Source organism: Phoenix dactylifera, chromosome 2, assembly GCF_009389715.1.
Source record: "Phoenix dactylifera cultivar Barhee BC4 chromosome 2, palm_55x_up_171113_PBpolish2nd_filt_p, whole genome shotgun sequence".
NCBI lineage: Eukaryota > Viridiplantae > Streptophyta > Magnoliopsida > Arecales > Arecaceae > Phoenix > Phoenix dactylifera.
The window spans coordinates 26,919,054-26,936,424 of NC_052393.1; the positions used below are offsets into that span (position 1 = coordinate 26,919,054).

At 39.6% G+C, this 17,371-nt stretch overlaps 1 protein-coding gene across 4 annotated transcripts; it reads right to left on the reverse strand.

Annotated features, from left to right (window-relative positions):
• Nucleotides 1-256: 256 nt before the first annotated feature.
• On the reverse strand, nt 257-17,092 carry LOC103714527 (single-stranded DNA-binding protein, mitochondrial). 4 transcript variants are annotated; one of them, XM_039123818.1, is made up of 7 exons: nt 17,068-17,092; nt 9,482-9,564; nt 9,124-9,284; nt 8,793-9,001; nt 8,541-8,641; nt 1,305-1,364; nt 257-583 (listed from the first exon to the last, which is right to left on the reverse strand). In XM_039123818.1, the coding sequence occupies exons 2-7, from the start codon at nt 9,549-9,551 to the stop codon at nt 567-569; spliced, it is 618 nt and encodes a 205-aa protein (XP_038979746.1). In that variant the 5' UTR covers nt 9,552-9,564; nt 17,068-17,092; the 3' UTR covers nt 257-566. The 4 variants fall into 4 exon arrangements, with proteins under 4 accessions (XP_038979746.1, XP_026663250.1, XP_008800031.1 ...); XM_026807449.2 differs by lacking the exon at nt 17,068-17,092 and adding an exon at nt 15,621-15,654; XM_008801809.4 differs by lacking the exon at nt 17,068-17,092 and adding an exon at nt 12,164-12,280.
• Nucleotides 17,093-17,371: the final 279 nt, after the last annotated feature.

Sequence of the window (17,371 nt, forward strand, 5' to 3'; positions counted from 1 at the left end):
AGAAAACTTAAAAGAACCTTCCAAATCCCTAATTTTGTCAATCAAAGAACTAGCATGCATACCATGAGGCAGTCCCACTTTCTAATTGTTTTAGCCAATGCCACGGATCACTTTCAAGGATGCTTGGCATTATAGTTAGTTATCAAAGTCATTCTAATCCATACGCTTCCACAGCTAGAGAATTGACTACAGGTACTACAGTGGACTGCATCTGGAGTACCTGGACTCCCAATTGGCATATACGGAAGTCAGCTGGTAAAAATAAAAGCAAATGGGCTTACAACCCCTTATAAATGAACTCATTATAGTTGTTGTTTAATTTGACGAAGAATTCATATATGCCTTGGATTGCTAGAACCCAGCTTAGTCATCATTTCTGCTGCAAGGCCCATAGGAGTGAGAATACAGCAACTATTGCCAAGGCAGCAACATACTCGATGTAGAAAACAAAAGACAGGAAACAACACATCACAAAATTTGATGCTCCATGAAAAACCTGCATGTGATGCATTAGATTGTTCGGGTTCTTCCTCCAAAGGCAAGGCAGGTACTGTGCCATTGAGTTCTCAAAATAATCCTTCTCCTGCCACCAAAAGTTGAATGCTATCATAATTATCAAAGAAAAGGGTAGTAGTGAAGTAGTAGTAGTTGAATCCTTTTTTTCTAAAAGAAGGGGAGAGCAGGAACCCACCCAGATTTCTTTATGAATATTAAAGCAAATATACACCCAATTTTGCTCTGCCTCCCTCTCTCTCTCAATATGCTCAACAGAGAAGTTATATGAAGAACCGAAGTGATGGAATTTTCATGTATCTAAATATATCAAAATTATTAAACAATTATAATTTAAAAATATTTTGATCAGAGCGATACTTGAAAATAGTAAAAAAATAAATAATGTCATGCTGTTTCTATAGATTCATTGAAAGAAGCTCACCTTCATACTATTATAGTGGCATTAAGGGGTTTTGAAGTCTTTAAATATGTCAAAATTAATAAATAATTATCATTTTAAAAATATCTTGATCAGACTTGAAAACATATTCAAAATAATGTCTATGCTGTTTCAATAGATTCATTGAAAGAAACTTACCTTCATATTATTCCTATTTCTCAAGATATTTTTAAAAAAATTGCAGGAAAAATAATATTCTAGAATACCCCATGAAATGTTTATTTCCATAAAAAATCTGCCAAAAAGATTTCTTCCAACAGATATGAACATCTTTTAATTAATAAAAAGAAAAGAACAAAAAATAATATTGGCCAAACAGCAATAATAATAGGACAGCAAGGAAACTTACGTAGCTCATCTAAGGAAATGTTAGCAGCACTATCCCCAGACTTCACCAAGCGAACCTTGCCTGCAAAGAGAATGTAACTGAATTATTGTTTCCAAACAATTTTAAAAAACAACCACTAAATAAAATGCTTGCTTTCTGTCTTCTCGGAATATAAAAATCAACAAAAGATGGTTAACTTTTAACAGGAAGAAAATACTGGGTGCTAAAGGATGAGCTGTTTTAGAGAACCTTTATGTCACACGTCCTTAGCCTTGACAGAAAATAGAAAAGAGGGAAGAAATACTTCTAGGAACTCAGATAAACTATGTCAACTATTTATATCCACTGCCCACTAAGTAAGCTAGGTTTAGTGAAAAACCATCAAAATACCAAATGTTCTGGCCAGCCATGCTATGGCCCAAACTTTCAAATGCTATTGTATCTCAGTAATTCAAACCTAGTTCGATAACTCCCATGACCCTACAGCAGGTATTTCACATCAAATCACTCTTTCTTCAGATATACCTGAATGCAAGCATGACACAATTGGAGAACTCAGACTGCCTGATATATCAACTTCACATAATGATGGCAGCTTGAAACCAAGGAGAAGCTATGTATGAATTCTAACTGCTGATAGAAGAGCAAATTATCTATGCATATAAACATAAGCACTGAATTTTCCCATGTCTTCCAAGATGACTATTAGTCTTGTTCTGTGCCTCTATTATGGGACACAAATTTCATTTTTTGTAATATGATTGTCAAGGTCCAAACCTTTTCATCTGTACTTCCAACAAATTCATCCTTCCTCTCAGGAAAAATGCTATACAATATTGCAGTTCAACCATTGTTGATTTCTGCTAAGAGATGTAGTGTAGAACTTTCTTCACAAGCAAAGCATAATACAATTTTCAACCAGCTTTTGGCATTTTAAAAGAAAAAGAAAAAAAGAATCAGCATCCTGGCATTCTTGTCAGATGCTTGAAACGCATACTTTCTCATCAGAGACCAAAAAAGCTATATACACTTGCATTTCAAGCATGACGGAGCATAAAATGATGGCAAGATGCTAGCAGCACTTTAACCATTAAAAAGTCAGCACCCTAGAAGCCACCACATTTCCATACACAGTTACCTTAAATTCAATTAATTATTGGGAACATCTGATGCATTTTCAGAATGATGGCATGGCACAAGTATTGGAAACATGCACGAGAATGATGAGATGAGGAAAGACTTTGGCTGTCAAAAGATAGACAAGCCCCTGCATTTTCTTTGACCAATCTGCAAAGCATGTGTGACTATGTAAGAGCAAATAGTGCCTAAGATATACATGATTAAGGAGAGAGCTACTGGGCACATTTGGATGTGGTCCAGGGAAGGACAGAGACATCAGAAGTGATCCCACATAACAAGTAGTGTTGGATGTGCAGTTGTAAATTTTACATGACAGTAAGGAAAGCTTAGTTAACAAATGTTCATTTTTGCTTCATCCTGAAAGTCATCTAGCCAACATTTTTAAGCTCTACATTTTGTGATTTAAATCTTATAGTTTGATTTAATTATAACAAACAAAAACTAATGCAATGAACTAAACCTGAAAGCTCATCTCATTGATATTTGATTTTGATCCCCACTCCCCCCCCCAAGGCGGCAAAAAAAAAAAAAGAAAAAAAAGAAAAAGGGAGAAAGAAAGAAAGAAATGGGTCATCTATGGGCCCATGTTTGTTATCTATGCTATCAATGGCACGAGAAGGATAACAATCAAGAAATAGAAATTCAATTTTAGCATCCAATATGGCTAGAGGAATGGACATGTATCTATTTATTTCAGAACCGATAATATGTTTGGTCTAGAACTAATTTGTAACTGGAGAAGAACCTTCAAAGTAGAAACAAAATGTAGAACAACCTCGCAAAAACAGCATAATTTATTTTCCTTTTTGCATATTCAGGTCTTTTCTCGATTTTCTTTTTGCAGGAATGGACCAATTTTGAAATTTTTGAGTACTTTTGCCTTGGATCTTGCAGACACAGACTAGTTGTATGTCTAAAGTGGGGTTGAATGCACAAAGTTTCATAGTGAATGCATATATTTTAATAGAGACAAAACATTTTTGTACTAAATGAGCATGTTTGTTGAGTGCTGGATGCACATATTTTTAAATGGAATGACAAGAGTGTATTTCTTCCCAGGGCAAGAGGCAAAAGCTTCCAAAAAGTTTTAAAACTGCACCATTTCTGTAAAATATTAAAAAATAAAAAGAAAATAAAGTGGGATATCTTTTGCAATATTCACAAAGAAAAATAGAAGCAGGAAAAATAAAACTAGTGATGATACTTTTGGAGGATTTATTGCAAACTTTGCAATGCACTTTGTTGTTACTCATGATGGTGAGGATAATTAGTCAATGAGTAAAACAGAAATAGTTCTTCACTCAAAATAAGTTCAAAGTGAGTTCAGGTAGATAAAACCAAATTGGGTTTTCTAATATGTCAGTGAATAAAAATTCAGTGGAGGAGAAGACCTAAGATAACATGGATGGAAGCTGCAAGGAAGGATATGCAGAAAGTTGGGATAACATCAAAGGTTGCCTTAAATAAGAATTCTTCGAGAATGAGAAACCATAAAGGGGATACCAAATAGTAGGGAAGAGGCTTAATGACCATGATAATGATAGAGGGAATCATGTAGAGGGCCTCTGAAACATGCCACATCATCCCATTTGGAAATCCCAATGCAGATTTAGAAGGGAAGATATGGGAACTAATGATTATCTTGTTAGGTCTCTATATGTCCCATTTGAGTGAAGCCTCCAACCAAGACCCTACCTATCCCATCTCCTGTGCCTTATGTTGGCTACCGACCAAAACCTTGCCGCTCCAGCAGCCGAAGTTGCCATAGCATTGAGGATGCAGCCTAGACTTCGAGCATGACCCCATCCCTGACCATCCAACCCACAAAAACCAACCCTATTGTCCTCTTCTGATCACACCAATCGAGGCATTAATCCACTATTCATACCCCGATCCCAGTCTCATGATTCCACCCCCTCTTTATTCCCCATGGGTTCTCAATGTTCATTGGGTTGACACCTTGTCCTGGATGAGGTCCCGCTGCACCTCCTCAATCATCTTCCGGCCAAGCGCCCAAGGAAGCATCAACCGCTAGAGACCATCTCCGGGTCAACTTCCAAGCAACCACTAGTGTCGCCACAGCCACCACCGCAGCCGTGGCTTGTGGCTCGCGACGATTCAAAGATTGGGTGTCACTTAAAGTGTGAGCCATGTTGCTCGCTTGGATGGCGACACTGATTGCCATTGTGATAGAAGTTTGGCCAGATCCAACCGAGGGCATGGCTACATGGAAGATGGAAAAGGTATGGTCTTGGTTGGAGGCCTAACTCCGGTGGAGCGAAGAGATAACTAACAGGACCATTGTTAGCTCCCATTTCCTCCCTTCCAAGCCTACTTTGATATCTCCAGCCCAACAAATATGGCAGCTTTTAAAGAGCTCCCTATATGATATATTATGGAGGGCTCTCTATAGAACTTTAATTCCTCTGTCCATGGTCTCTTTGCAAGATTACCAACAACATAAGTTGTTGGAGCAAAAAAAAAAAAATAGAGGTTCTAATTTGACTTCAGTTGGACTCAGAACGGTATGCTCGTCTTTTTCAGATACGAGATAAGTATGTTCATTGAGGTTAATGCAGATCACAGGCTGGAATGATTGGATTCTCAAACAAGATTGAAATCTCACAAGCAACTTTCACACAATTTTGACCATCCAAATAGAATGTTAGTTTTGGCTAAAACGTAGGAGCGTAAGTCTCAGAAAGCAACAAAAACAATTCATTTCAGCATGGGGTATCTATAGACATAACCATAGACATCAAGCCTTGTACTAAAATATTTGGGATCAACATTGTGAATTCCCATTCACTAAGAACTCCTATACATGGCTATTTCTACACCCTAACATCCACAAATACAAAGAGTTTGGATCCATTTCATAGCCTGGCATGCTTTTTATGAGTGGCTGTTAACTTAACATCAAACATCCAACCCTTTCATCTGGGCTTAGCATTGCCAGTGTTTCAGAACGGAAGTAATGACTATCAAAATTTACATCATTTTATAGTTATTACTAGATTGCCCAACTATTTTCTAATATGTTGTAGTACAAAGAAACAGTTCATTATCTATAAGTTTGTCAAACAGTAATAGCTTGCAATATTTGTAAAAAAGCTGAAATTATAAAATTTAGCTCCAAGAAACATAATAGTTGTGGTCCAAGCATTTGCATGTATAAATTCGACAATACCATAATGATTGATCTATACCTATAAGCAGAAATCTGCAAACTTTAAAGACATGTTTGGCATGTCTTCTGAAAAAAGCTTCTTGTGGATACTTCAACTAAAGCATTTTGAACAAAAGCACTCCATCACTTGCTTGGTTTTCAGCAAATGCATAAAACAAAAGCACTTTTGAAGTCTATTTGGTATCAATATGGTTGGATCCACTTTTCCTGGAATTAGATTCAGTTTGATTACCATAGGTATTAAGGACTCAAACCCAAATAACATGTTCTCGCTTTTAGCTTAAATTGGGTCCTTGATGAATTGAGATGCACTTGAATTTACATAATACATGATTTCCAGTTTTATTTGCTGTTAAGTGATGTAGACCAATTATTCTTATGAAATAAAATAAGCGCCTTAATGAACACAAGCCAACACCTAGTTTCTTTGGAGACATTTTTGACTTCTGGTTATCTAAGATGCATTTCTATCAGTTACCAACACATTTTTTTCTTTTTGCAATGCATGGTTTTTTCTTTTGTACTATAGAAGCTGTCATGTGCTCCAATCAAACACATCCAAAGAATCTCTGTTCCCCCTAATTCATTATTTTACTAGCTCTTCCATCAAACCTAAAATTATCACAAATGAACGAACTGTTTTATGAGCAGCTTGTATACAGCTTTATTTTGGCTCACCCTACTATTAAAAAGGTGAACACGAGCCAAGATTTTTAGCTCAAAATATAAACAAACTGACATAGCTAGGCCCAGCTCACTCATGATCAGATCAATATAGCTCAATTTTTTTTTAAAAAAAAAGAACATATGATATGTATCACTTCAATATGTCTAGACAATAAATACTCAGACATTTTTAAAATGATTGGCATATTTTTTTTATAAATTACAATAAATATCAACCTTGAGATCTCAATCTAATGAATACATTGCTCAGTTACCAGGACCAACCATTATACTCTCAACCCTATGGCTTTAATCATTTAGGACTTTGTGATAAACCACCAAGGTCAACCCTTCTTTTGATGGAGCTGGCACAACCAGTCCACAACCTTCCTCACAGATAATCTCTTATCTTCTCATCCTCCAAGGTCCAACCATTGCACCTCTCACCCTCCTCTTCTAATATATGAATGTCACACCCTAAAGCAAAACCCAACTCTACGACCTCAATCTCCCAAGCCCTTAATATTAGGTCTCCTAGTTCCTTTCCACACCTTCCTCTTCCTTCACTGACAACAGCATTGGTGCTGAGATTGATGACAGCAATCACCGTAAAACTCAGGTCTTCAATCTCTAGATCTCTCACCAATGCCTCACAATTTACGGTCAGTGACAACCGAATGCTCATGATCTGTGATGGAGGATAGCAGTGTTTCAAATTCAAACTAGCATGTTTCTCTCCCCTTCATCCCTCCTGCAGTGAGTGCACCTTGTAAGCTAGGGTCATTTCATCACTTCTCCAACCAGAAGAGATGTGGTTCCCAGCTAAGTTACAAAGCTCAAGCTGAATCAGAATTAAATGAGTGGAGCTTGATCAGATCCTTTCCAGCTTGACTCAAGCTCGAGCTCAGCAAGAGCTGCAGGCAACTCATTCATGCTTAGATCATTTAGACAGCTACCTGCCATTCCCTAATCCTACATGTAAAATCTTGATTTAAGGGAATTGCATCTTCATTATGTGGAGACCTGCTATATGTTGGTTAGTCAAAATACACATCCAGCTGTCTTCTATAATCAAAGTCCATGGTTGCAATGTTCAATAACATCTGCTTATCGTATGAAATATCCAAATCAGTATCCCACTGTTTCTTTAATATTCTAAGCAAATACCTTGCTGCCCAAGATTCTCCATGTGCTCGCTTTATTGATAAATTAATCATTTATGAGCAAAAACTTGAATCTTAGCTAACTGAATCTCAGGATGAAACTCTAATCTATTACCAAAGGAACATGTCTGATATTTTTCAGCTGAATCTTCAGAGTAACTTACATGATTGCCTTTCATAATTTTCTTCCTTTCCAGTACTTACATTTGCAGCTTCATATTGTGATATTGCATTCCTTCTCCACAAATGAAAAATGGTCATTCGATCCTCTTGCTCTTGGAAAGCTCAATCAATTAGCCTACCAACTACATCTGATTCTAGGAATGAACTTCACCTAATGAACTTCTCTCAGCAACTACTTTATTGCTACTAATTTATCTAAAGTGAAAATATGATCCAAACCAGCAGTCTAGTCAAAGCACATGCATTCAAAAGAATGAAAGCCAAAAGAAATGGACACGCACAATCAAGAAAAGGAGAGCCACCATATCAGTTTGAAGTTGATAGAATTCCAATTATAGTATGTAGATTAATGATATTCTTTGAATTAAAATATGCTTCGCACACCCAGTGAAAAAGAGGCTGAGACTGCAAATCTAACCAAAGACCGCAACGGCGAAAGATTGGTGGAGCAGATAATCCATGTTATTTATTCATTCTCCTGTTGAAATTTCCATCATAAATGAGTTCCACTGGAAACTAAGAATATCACACTTTCCTATTTTTCACTAAATGAACCATTCTTCTTAGTTAAAGTAGTTGGCAAGTTTTTCTCATCATATACTTCACTTATCATCAGACTGTCATTTGCACAATCTGAAAAGTTTTTTTCTTCTCATCCTTACATGTTTAAATAAAAGATACTGCATTATGTCTGTGATGAAAGTTTAAAACAAGTTGAAGTTCATCTAATTATCAGGTTAGATGAACTTGCTCTAGCTCTATGAAGCACTCTTCTAGACCATCCTATAGTGACATCATCATCTTTAACATCTAACAACAACAACAACAAAAATTTCAAAGTGAAAAAAGAAATTAACATAGTTACTCATAACAAACAACATAATTAGTGAATGGTGTATAACATGCTTAACATACCATCACGACGCACACAGATCTCAGGTACATTCTTAACTTGACCATTGATGCTGTCATTGTAGACTCTAGTTTCAATATCCCCCTCAATGAAAACAGCAGAGCTGAATGGCGGCACCAAAATTGTAAAGGGTTTTCGTTAAAGCCAATACTTAAAAAAAGAAAGCACAGATCAAAACTATTTTTATTCAAATAAACTAATGCCAGAAATGTGTTATTGAAGAAGTCAATTGCTTAGAGCAAATAAAAGCATACTCCTTCACCAACTGTTGAACAGAATATGCACCAAGTTGTTCATTATGAACCACGATTCGATGCCATTGAGCTGGTCTTGGCAATTGTTCAGCTCCAATAATTCTTTGATCATACATACCTCCTGTTCCAACAGTAAATATCGTTACAGTCCGCCCATTCCTCAAAATTTTCTGCACAGGTGTCTGCCCAATTTTTCCACAAATGATTGCCTATTTGGAAGAGAAAAGACAGGTTAGAATATGCTTCTTAATACAGATGGGAAAAGAAGGAGAAAGAAAGAATACTGCATGCAAGACTTAAGTTCATCAGAGTTCTGAATTAGCAATAGTACCTTATGCACACCTCTGAAACCCCAGCCCTTCTTGGGGTCTACACCTTGGGGTTCCAACTCTCTGTTGTCATCAATAAAACTATCATCTTCTATATCATTTTTCCCTTCATATTCGTCAAAGGACATGGTGGAGTGCCATGACTGTGACCCTCTACATATGCCTGCAAGTACGCAGAAAATCAGGGACTCATGCTTTCCAAAAAATTTCTTACATTTTACTCTACATTTTAAATGGATGCCCAACTAGAGGTTATAACATGTGTTTGCAGAGCAAATCATATGTAGAATTACTATCACAAACTTATACCAGACTTTACAAATGTCCGAGGCAGACTGCCTAAAGTTAAGATAGAATTACCAATTGGAAACCTGGGGTGCTTTGACACTTCTTTGATACACTTGAGCAATCCCCCTCTCAATGAACCCATGTTCAAATATCAGCTGCAGTGAAATCAAATGCATAGTAAACATTAAAAAAGAAAAAAAAATCTATATATATCGCGCATAGTCAGTTCAATTGCTTGCATCTGTCAAAAAAACTTGAAGAAGAATCAAGTTCTTGAAAGCCACCAAAACCAGATTATTTGTTAATATGAAAAGCAATTGCAAATTATATAATGAAGGAAAAACAAGCATTCAATTTGATTCTTCTCATTCAACAAAAGCAGAACAAAACAACAGGTGAAATACATGCAAAAGAATCCATATTCTAATGCAACAAAAAATGCACATCATAAGGACAAAACAACTTGATTCTTTTTATACATTCTTTCTCTTTTCGTCTTTTTGAGAAACAGAGAGGCAAAGAGAGATGCAGCTCCAGCGCATATGCGAACATTCATATAGAATTTACTAACAGATCTCAGGCAACTGCCTACATTCCATCCAATTTTTACTGTGTTATTTGGAATCAGTAGCTGCATTAAAGAACTATGGGGTGATTATCTTGAACCCTGAAACTAATCCCTAAACTCTCAACCCATCAGGTTTAGGGTTCCTAAGTGGTGCAATTGTTAAGTGTGGATTGCATGTGCTAGGTGGAAATTGAATACAGCTGGCATATGGGTCTTATAAGGCCCAGGTGAAATAACCAACGGTCCTTAGCCTCTCACAAATTATAACAAGGAAAAAGAATAGTATTAACAATTAACAAGAAAAAAAATAACCAAGGGTCCTCAATCAACTATCCATATTACATGGCCTGAAGATACATCAGCAACAATTAACCCACTACTCCTACTTAAAATATAGTAATTCAAAGTTTATTTTAGTTATAACACATAAAGAACATTGGTTCCATACCAAAAGTTTTTTACACGACCTTCTCTCTTTTATTCCTATCAACACATTTCAGTAGGGGTAAAATAAGAAAGGCAAGGTTTAACTGGTTCCATGGTTATCTTGTTAATATTAACAGAAAAAAACTATCAGTCCCATTGTTCTAATAAAAGTCACGTTCAGAGGTATTGGAGGAAGTTAACAGTGCAAAAGACAGTTACAGTGCTCAAAGCCATCCTTCTAGTTCAAACATGCCCTAACAAAAAAGTATTAACCCACCTCAACATATATGGTTACTGTTATTATTATTATTATTCAAACTGAGACTACAAGAGCAGATAAAGCATTCTAGAATGGAAGAAGCAATACAGGATAAACCCAAGAATAAAAAAACATGGAAATAGCATGTTCTAAATTGTCAAACCTAATTCTTGCACATTGTCTTTGAGCCATGAATTAGTCAGGATATCAATCCTACAGCTAATATGCAAGTACTTATCATCTGAAATATAACAACTCTGTGATACATAAAAAATTGAGAACATAGACCATTTATACAAGGAATGAACAAAAATTCAAACAAACACAATAATATAACACAAAAATGAATTTAATTTAAATAATGACTCAAAAAGCTCAATTGATAAATCTATTTCAAAATTAGGATAATTAAAAGAAACTTCCATTCAACATCGAGAAGCTTGTTGAATAGTAAATGATGTTAATTCAAGCAAACCCAATCCAATCCCTACGACAAACAACATATGAGCAAATATATAATACAGAAATCCAAGGATATTGATCTAAAGTTTAAGGCATCGAATATCTTTCCATATTTTGATGCAAGACTATGCAAAAAAACACCGCCTCCAAACCCCCCCCCCCCCCCCCCCCCAAAAAAAAAAAAAACTGCCTAAGGAAGAGATAGAGACATATATAATAATATTGATGCACAATCACTAGACAACATCGGCCCCGAAAACCTTCAAACATTCCCTTCTCTCAGCATTCCCTGATTGTCAGCTCATTCACTCCAATGCCCTCCTCAGCCTTAAGGATTTAGACAACGATCGGGTGGATTGCGGCAGTAGGGATCTCCATCGGTCAAGATCAAACCCCTCCTCACCATCGCCCCTACCATACCGACCACCACCTTCATCACTCTAGGGTAGATCTCAATGGCGGGGGCCCAGACGTCATCCCAGCGGTCATCGATGGCCGCGATGAAGCAGAAGCCCTTAAGGCCCTCCTCTACGAAGACGTTAGCGTCGGAGCCTAAGTGGAGCTCCAGGACCCTCCTGAATAGCTAGTGGAGCTTCTACCAATCGTCGGCAGCGACGACGGAAAAGAGTCTCGGGCTGGCATCGTAGCCCTCATGGAGGTTCCACCTCCACGATGCCGGATGGACCCTCATGGCTAGCTTCTTCTTCCCCTCCTCAAGAATCCCAAAAGAGAACCATCCTAGAAATATCAAATTAAGCACTATCCCTAAACCAAATCAAGAAGCAGTACCTGACGAAGCTGAGGGAAATGGGTCGAACTATGACTAATCTGACGCTCAAATCCTCGGCAAAATCGACATACGAATCAAAATCTTAATAGAATTGAAGATAAACCAACCGCAATAAATCTCGTTGTAACAAACTAAGAATTTAAGGGGAAAAACAACAAATAAACTAAGAGAAATTCCATATCAAAAACTATATACAAAAAAGAAGTTAGCAAATTTCCCAAGAAACTCTAATCGTCAAAAGGAGGTTACCTCGGTAAAAATCATAAATGCTAACCCTAACCTCTCACCTTGGCGGGGCCTCGCTTAAATTCGGGCCCTGCTCTGCAACTTTCGAAATATAAACGAGGGCTATTTTGGGAAAAAGAAGAACGATAGGGGTGTTATGGGAACATCATTTTTTTTTGAGGAGCATCCTAACGTGGTAGCCTGATGCTGCCAAAATCTAATAGTAAGGAGGTTGGACACTTGGACTCCATCCAAGTTGTCTGGGTTCGAAACACGCGAGCATCGATTAAATCAGGGACCGCATGCCCCATGCCCGGATGGCTCTCTATGGATATGCTTTTCTTCCATCAGTATTGAGATGACGCTGGAGTGACGTACTCACACGTGGATGATCTAGTGGGATTTTCCACAGATTGTAGAGGGCACGCGGAAACTTGCAACCGGCACTAAAATATTCTCTAGTAGAAGAGGGCCTAGTAGAGGCTGCTACATGGATAGGATTCTGCCCCAACCCTTTCCAGCTATTCATTTACCAAAAAAAAAAAAAAGCCACGCGATTTCCATCAAATCATCACAAATGCCACAAGATATTATTCGAGTAGAGTAGCATGTATGGGAGTTGATCCCTTCCTGTTTGAGCAAGAGGGATCCAAATCCAATGAATGGTGTAAAGGCCCTGACGACCGTCCATGTCGGTGTAGCTATTTTCAAGTAAAGTCGCCTTCCAATCACCGACACGTGCTTAAACGCTCCCCATCCCCAAGGAAGGATGCCTCGGCAGTTCTTTCCATGCATCCGGAAAAAGGGATACACCCGGTCGCTCATAAAAAGATCCGCAAATTCACATCGACAAAGATAACAAGGAGTAGCTTTGATGCATGAACGCCAAGCATCTCTTCTTATTTCTTTCCCATCCAAAAGGGATGCAGAGGGGTGACGGCAGTAACTATTTACTGCTCCACGACATTTAGGCTATAATGAGGGAGAAGGGATTTTTCAGACTAAGCATGTTTTCCAAAAAGCTAGTGGGACTATGAATTGGGTGGCTGCTTATGTGGTCAGTCACTCTGAAAGTACCTTGTAGGCTAGAGATAAGGAGGTGCCCTAGGCACTTTGTAGTATTTTGTTTTTTGACTTTTTTAGGTCTATTTATACTCGTCAGGTATGAATTTATTCGCTCTAGCTGAATTTATTCGCTCTAGCAAAAAATAAAAAGGGAGGGAGGGAGGGAGGGAGGGAGGGAGAGAGAGAGGCCTAAGCAATTTGGGCTTGTCCTGGACCGTCCTAGACGGATATTTTGTGGGTTTGGACAAATTTTCGAGATTATATCAAATCTCATCTTTACTGGGCCTTGATATGCAAGCAAGAGTAGAGTCACGGAAGAGCAATCCCATCTTCCCCTTCCCCCACCCCCAAGCCCCTTCTCCCACCCATGAACTTTTGGAGTTCAAGCAAAGATTTCTATTATTTTTCAAATTAAGAGAAAGTTTAATACTAAATATATGAGAAAACAATACATAAGTGAGAAGCAAGAAATAATGCTCAAAAAAAAGTTTCAATGCGTGAAACCGCAAATAACAATATAATTATGGGTTTTTCTTGCATATTAGGCTTTTTAAATAATCTGTATTTGTGCATTAATCTATGTCTTTTCGATATTTATGAAATATTCCCATAAAGTTTGTTAGGAAAAGGAACAAATGGTAAGAAACTTATCGATTGAAGCGTGTTGTCACTATCCTTAAGAATAGATCGCACCCCTCGAAGAATAAATCTCGGTGTAGCAGGTAATGGCGGCCTCCAGGATACAACAACCGGGTCACTCCAAGTGAACACTCGCAGATGTAGTGACACTAGCGAACATCCCAGAATCGCTCAGAAACATAAAAAATAGAGAGTAGCAAACAACAAAAACCTCGGGGGATCAGTCGGGCTCAGACTAATCCTGTAGGGCAGGAATCTCAGATCGAGACTTGAGGAGTCTGTCCAAGGCCCTTTGATCATCTCCAGACAACCTCGGGGGCTGATTAATATTTTTTCGAGGTATCCTCCATATAGTTTCAAACCATCATGGCTGCTCGGAGGAGACAAAGAAAAACGTGTCCTTCCATCCATGGATGAAAGAGGGAATACCCTGAATCAACTGGTGGCCTTTTCGAGGAGAAAAGTACCACAAGTTGTTGTTTCGAGGATGCCTCTTGAGAGTGAAGCCCCTAGAAAAGCGAAACTGAGGCTAGGATGTTCTAGAGAAGGCAAAGAGAAAGAAAGCTGATGAGGATCTGCCAGAAGTTTGGGACTAGTTAGGTTGGAACAAGGCAATAGACCCTCATCAGCTAGACAAAGAAATGATAAAGGGGGAGTTTCAGCTCGGCTCTAAGAGTCTCATTGTACGGGCCGAGTCGAGAGGGAGGAGGTTTGGTGACCCGGTCACTAGGACTAGTGAGCTCAAAGACGAACTTGGAAGGAATGAAGTGCTAGGCTCAGACTAGATCCATTTCCTCTTATATGAGGACAAATACCTCATAGTCCGGGCCCAATTGGACCTCGAGCTCAACTACCGGAGACGACTGTTGAGCTTGAGGAGAGCGGTCGAACGATCAATTCTCCTCCGAGGCATTGGCTTCAACTTCACTCATCATTAGCTATGCACTACTAAAACATTTTTACAAATTGCCAAGTTTGCTAGTGCGAACTCCATGCCTGAACCATCTTCCGTCCCTACTGATCCTATTCGTTTGAAAAGAGAAAGATAAAAACAAAGGTATATGAGCGTCACAGCTCAGTAAGGATCAAACATAAGTTTTTTCATGTCAATGCATCATTTAAAAAAATAACAAATATTACAAAACAAAGCATTTCATAGTATAATATATTAAAATAAGTCATAAAGCCAATCATGCATGCATAAATCAGTCATAAAACATAGTTCCTGGTGTATGACATAAAATTATGAATCATTTATCATTAATCAAATTACTTCTCTCAGACTAAATACTGAGATCACTATTATACCCGTGACAAGGTCGTAATCGACAAACATCAACTACTATTACCCGTTGGTAGGATTGTATGCTGACTACTATTACCCACTGACAGGTATGCCAACTATTATTATCCGCTGGCAGGATCGTATGCTAACTACTATTACCCGCTGGCAGGGTCGTATAAAACTAAACGACGATCTACCCCACTTTTAGGAGCCATACATAGCTATCAGGAGCCTTTTTGAGAGCTTATATATATCTTTTTGTTAAAACATACACATAAATAGATGAAAATTACTAAATAATAAGATCAAATTCATAATATAGCTATTTTTAGCAAAACATACATAAAACTATTTTTCATAATAAAGCATGATTTTCATAACATATATGTTGATCTATAATTTTAAGAAAAGCATGATATTTCCACAAGCAAATTTTTATGCACGAAAGATATGATCATTTAAAAAGCAATAAGGAGTATAAAAATTACTCACTTATGTTCTCCCAAAGATCCCTAGATTTAGTTGAGCAACTTCGTTGTACCTATCTGTTACGGGGGAACTTAGCCACCATGCCCCACGTGACCGGCACGCGCGCCCAGGAAGACTACGGCTGCCCCTTGATCCAGCAATCCGACCTCGGGTCGGATATCTTCGGCTCCGCAGCCCGACCCCGAGTCGGCTGCCCCTTGATCCAGCAATCCGACCTCGGGTCGGATATCTTCGGCTCCGCAGCCCGACCCCGAGTCGGCTGCCCCTTGATCCAGCAATCCGACCCCGAGTCGGCAATCTCTCGACAACAACAGACTGTTCCTCTGAGGCACGCCGCGGCCCCCTGCTCCACTACTCCCTGCAACGGCCGTATCCGGCGCTGCCCCACGATCCCCTGTAACAGCCGTACAAAGCGGAGCTCCACTATGCCCTGCCATGGCTGTACCCAGCGCTGCCCCACGACGCCCTGTAACGGCCATGTCAGTGGCAGCCCCATCGTGCCACACGATGACGAATCCCCGGAAAAACCCCCCAGCCTGATATATATGAGGCTGGGGGGAAGGGGGAAAAAGATATATCTTCCAGAGTATCATCTCACCTGCTACCTTCTCCTTCTCCTTCTCCTTCGATCTCCTCTGACTTGATCGTCGGAGGGCCCCCACTACCCCGGTGGTGGTGCGAGGCTTGCTTGCAGGTTTCACGGCGGAGGGCGGAGCGCAACCAAAGCAACTCAAAGGGAACCCCGTTCACACCGCTGTGCCAATCGTTCTCGGTTTGGACCACCAGCAACACTATCAAAATTGTTTTAAAATAAATTACATATTATTCACCATTTAAATCCTAATTAAAATCTCTAAGCCATCCGAAATAGACTTGGGTAGGCTTCAGTTCACAACTAAGTCGGATCTGGACCTAAAAATCTAGTAAAAAAGAATAGTTGCACCTAGAACGAAACCTCTCTCTTAATTTTATTTATTTATTTATTATTTTTTCTTTTTTCTTTTTTTCTTTTTCTTCTTTTCTTCTCTGTTTTTTTCATCGCCCTTTTCCCCTTTTTTTTTCTCTCTCTCTCTCCATTTTCTAAACCTACCCCACCGAGAAGCAGGGGAGGGGGAGGAAGAGCCTCCGGCCCGGCAGCGGCCCCGACCGAGGACCGGCGGCGGCGGCGGCTGCGGCCGAGGACCTCAGCAAGGTGGAGTGACCACCAAGGGAAGGCCAGAGCCTGCCTCACCGAGGAACAGGAGAGGGAAGAGGCCTCCGTCTCAGCGGCGGCGCGGCCGAGGGCCGGCGGAGACTGCGGCCGAGGCCTGCGGCACAGTGGATTGACCACGGTAAGTGGTATTCTTTCTTCTTCTTCTTCTTCTTTTCTCTTATCCCGGTGGCCCTTTGCCGGTTGATAGGAAGGAGGGGGAGGCAGGGGAGGAGATGGGAAGGGCACGGGAGGCCTTACCTTGTTCCGATCGCGTCCGACGGCCCCGATTTCCGGCGGCACAAGTGAAGAAAGAAGGAGGAAGAGGCTGTGGGAGCTCGATCGAGTCGGACTTACCGGCAGGCCGAACGGCAGTAACACCTCACCGGCCGTAACGGCTGGCCGTTGGGCAGTTCGCTGCAAGGCCCTCGGGCCGTTTGGGGGTTGTGATCCTCTTTTCTCTCTTCTTCTTCCTCCATTCTTTTTTTCGTGGATGTGGGCTTGGTCTGGGCCAAGCTCGAGTCAGGCCGGTCAAGCAGACTGGGCTTTGACCGGGCCATCGCAC

Excerpts from the sequence above, each read along its gene's own strand:
- LOC103714527 (XM_039123818.1), bottom strand. The coding sequence starts at position 9,551 with ATGGGTTCATTGAGAGGGGGATTGCTCAAGTGTATCAAAGAAGTGTCA. Across the intron at positions 8,642-8,792 it reads GTTCAACAGTTGGTGAAGGA|CTCTGCTGTTTTCATTGAGG; the intron begins GTATGCTTTTAT and ends GCCGCCATTCAG. Across the intron at positions 1,365-8,540 it reads GATCTGTGTGCGTCGTGATG|GCAAGGTTCGCTTGGTGAAG; the intron begins GTATGTTAAGCA and ends TTCTCTTTGCAG.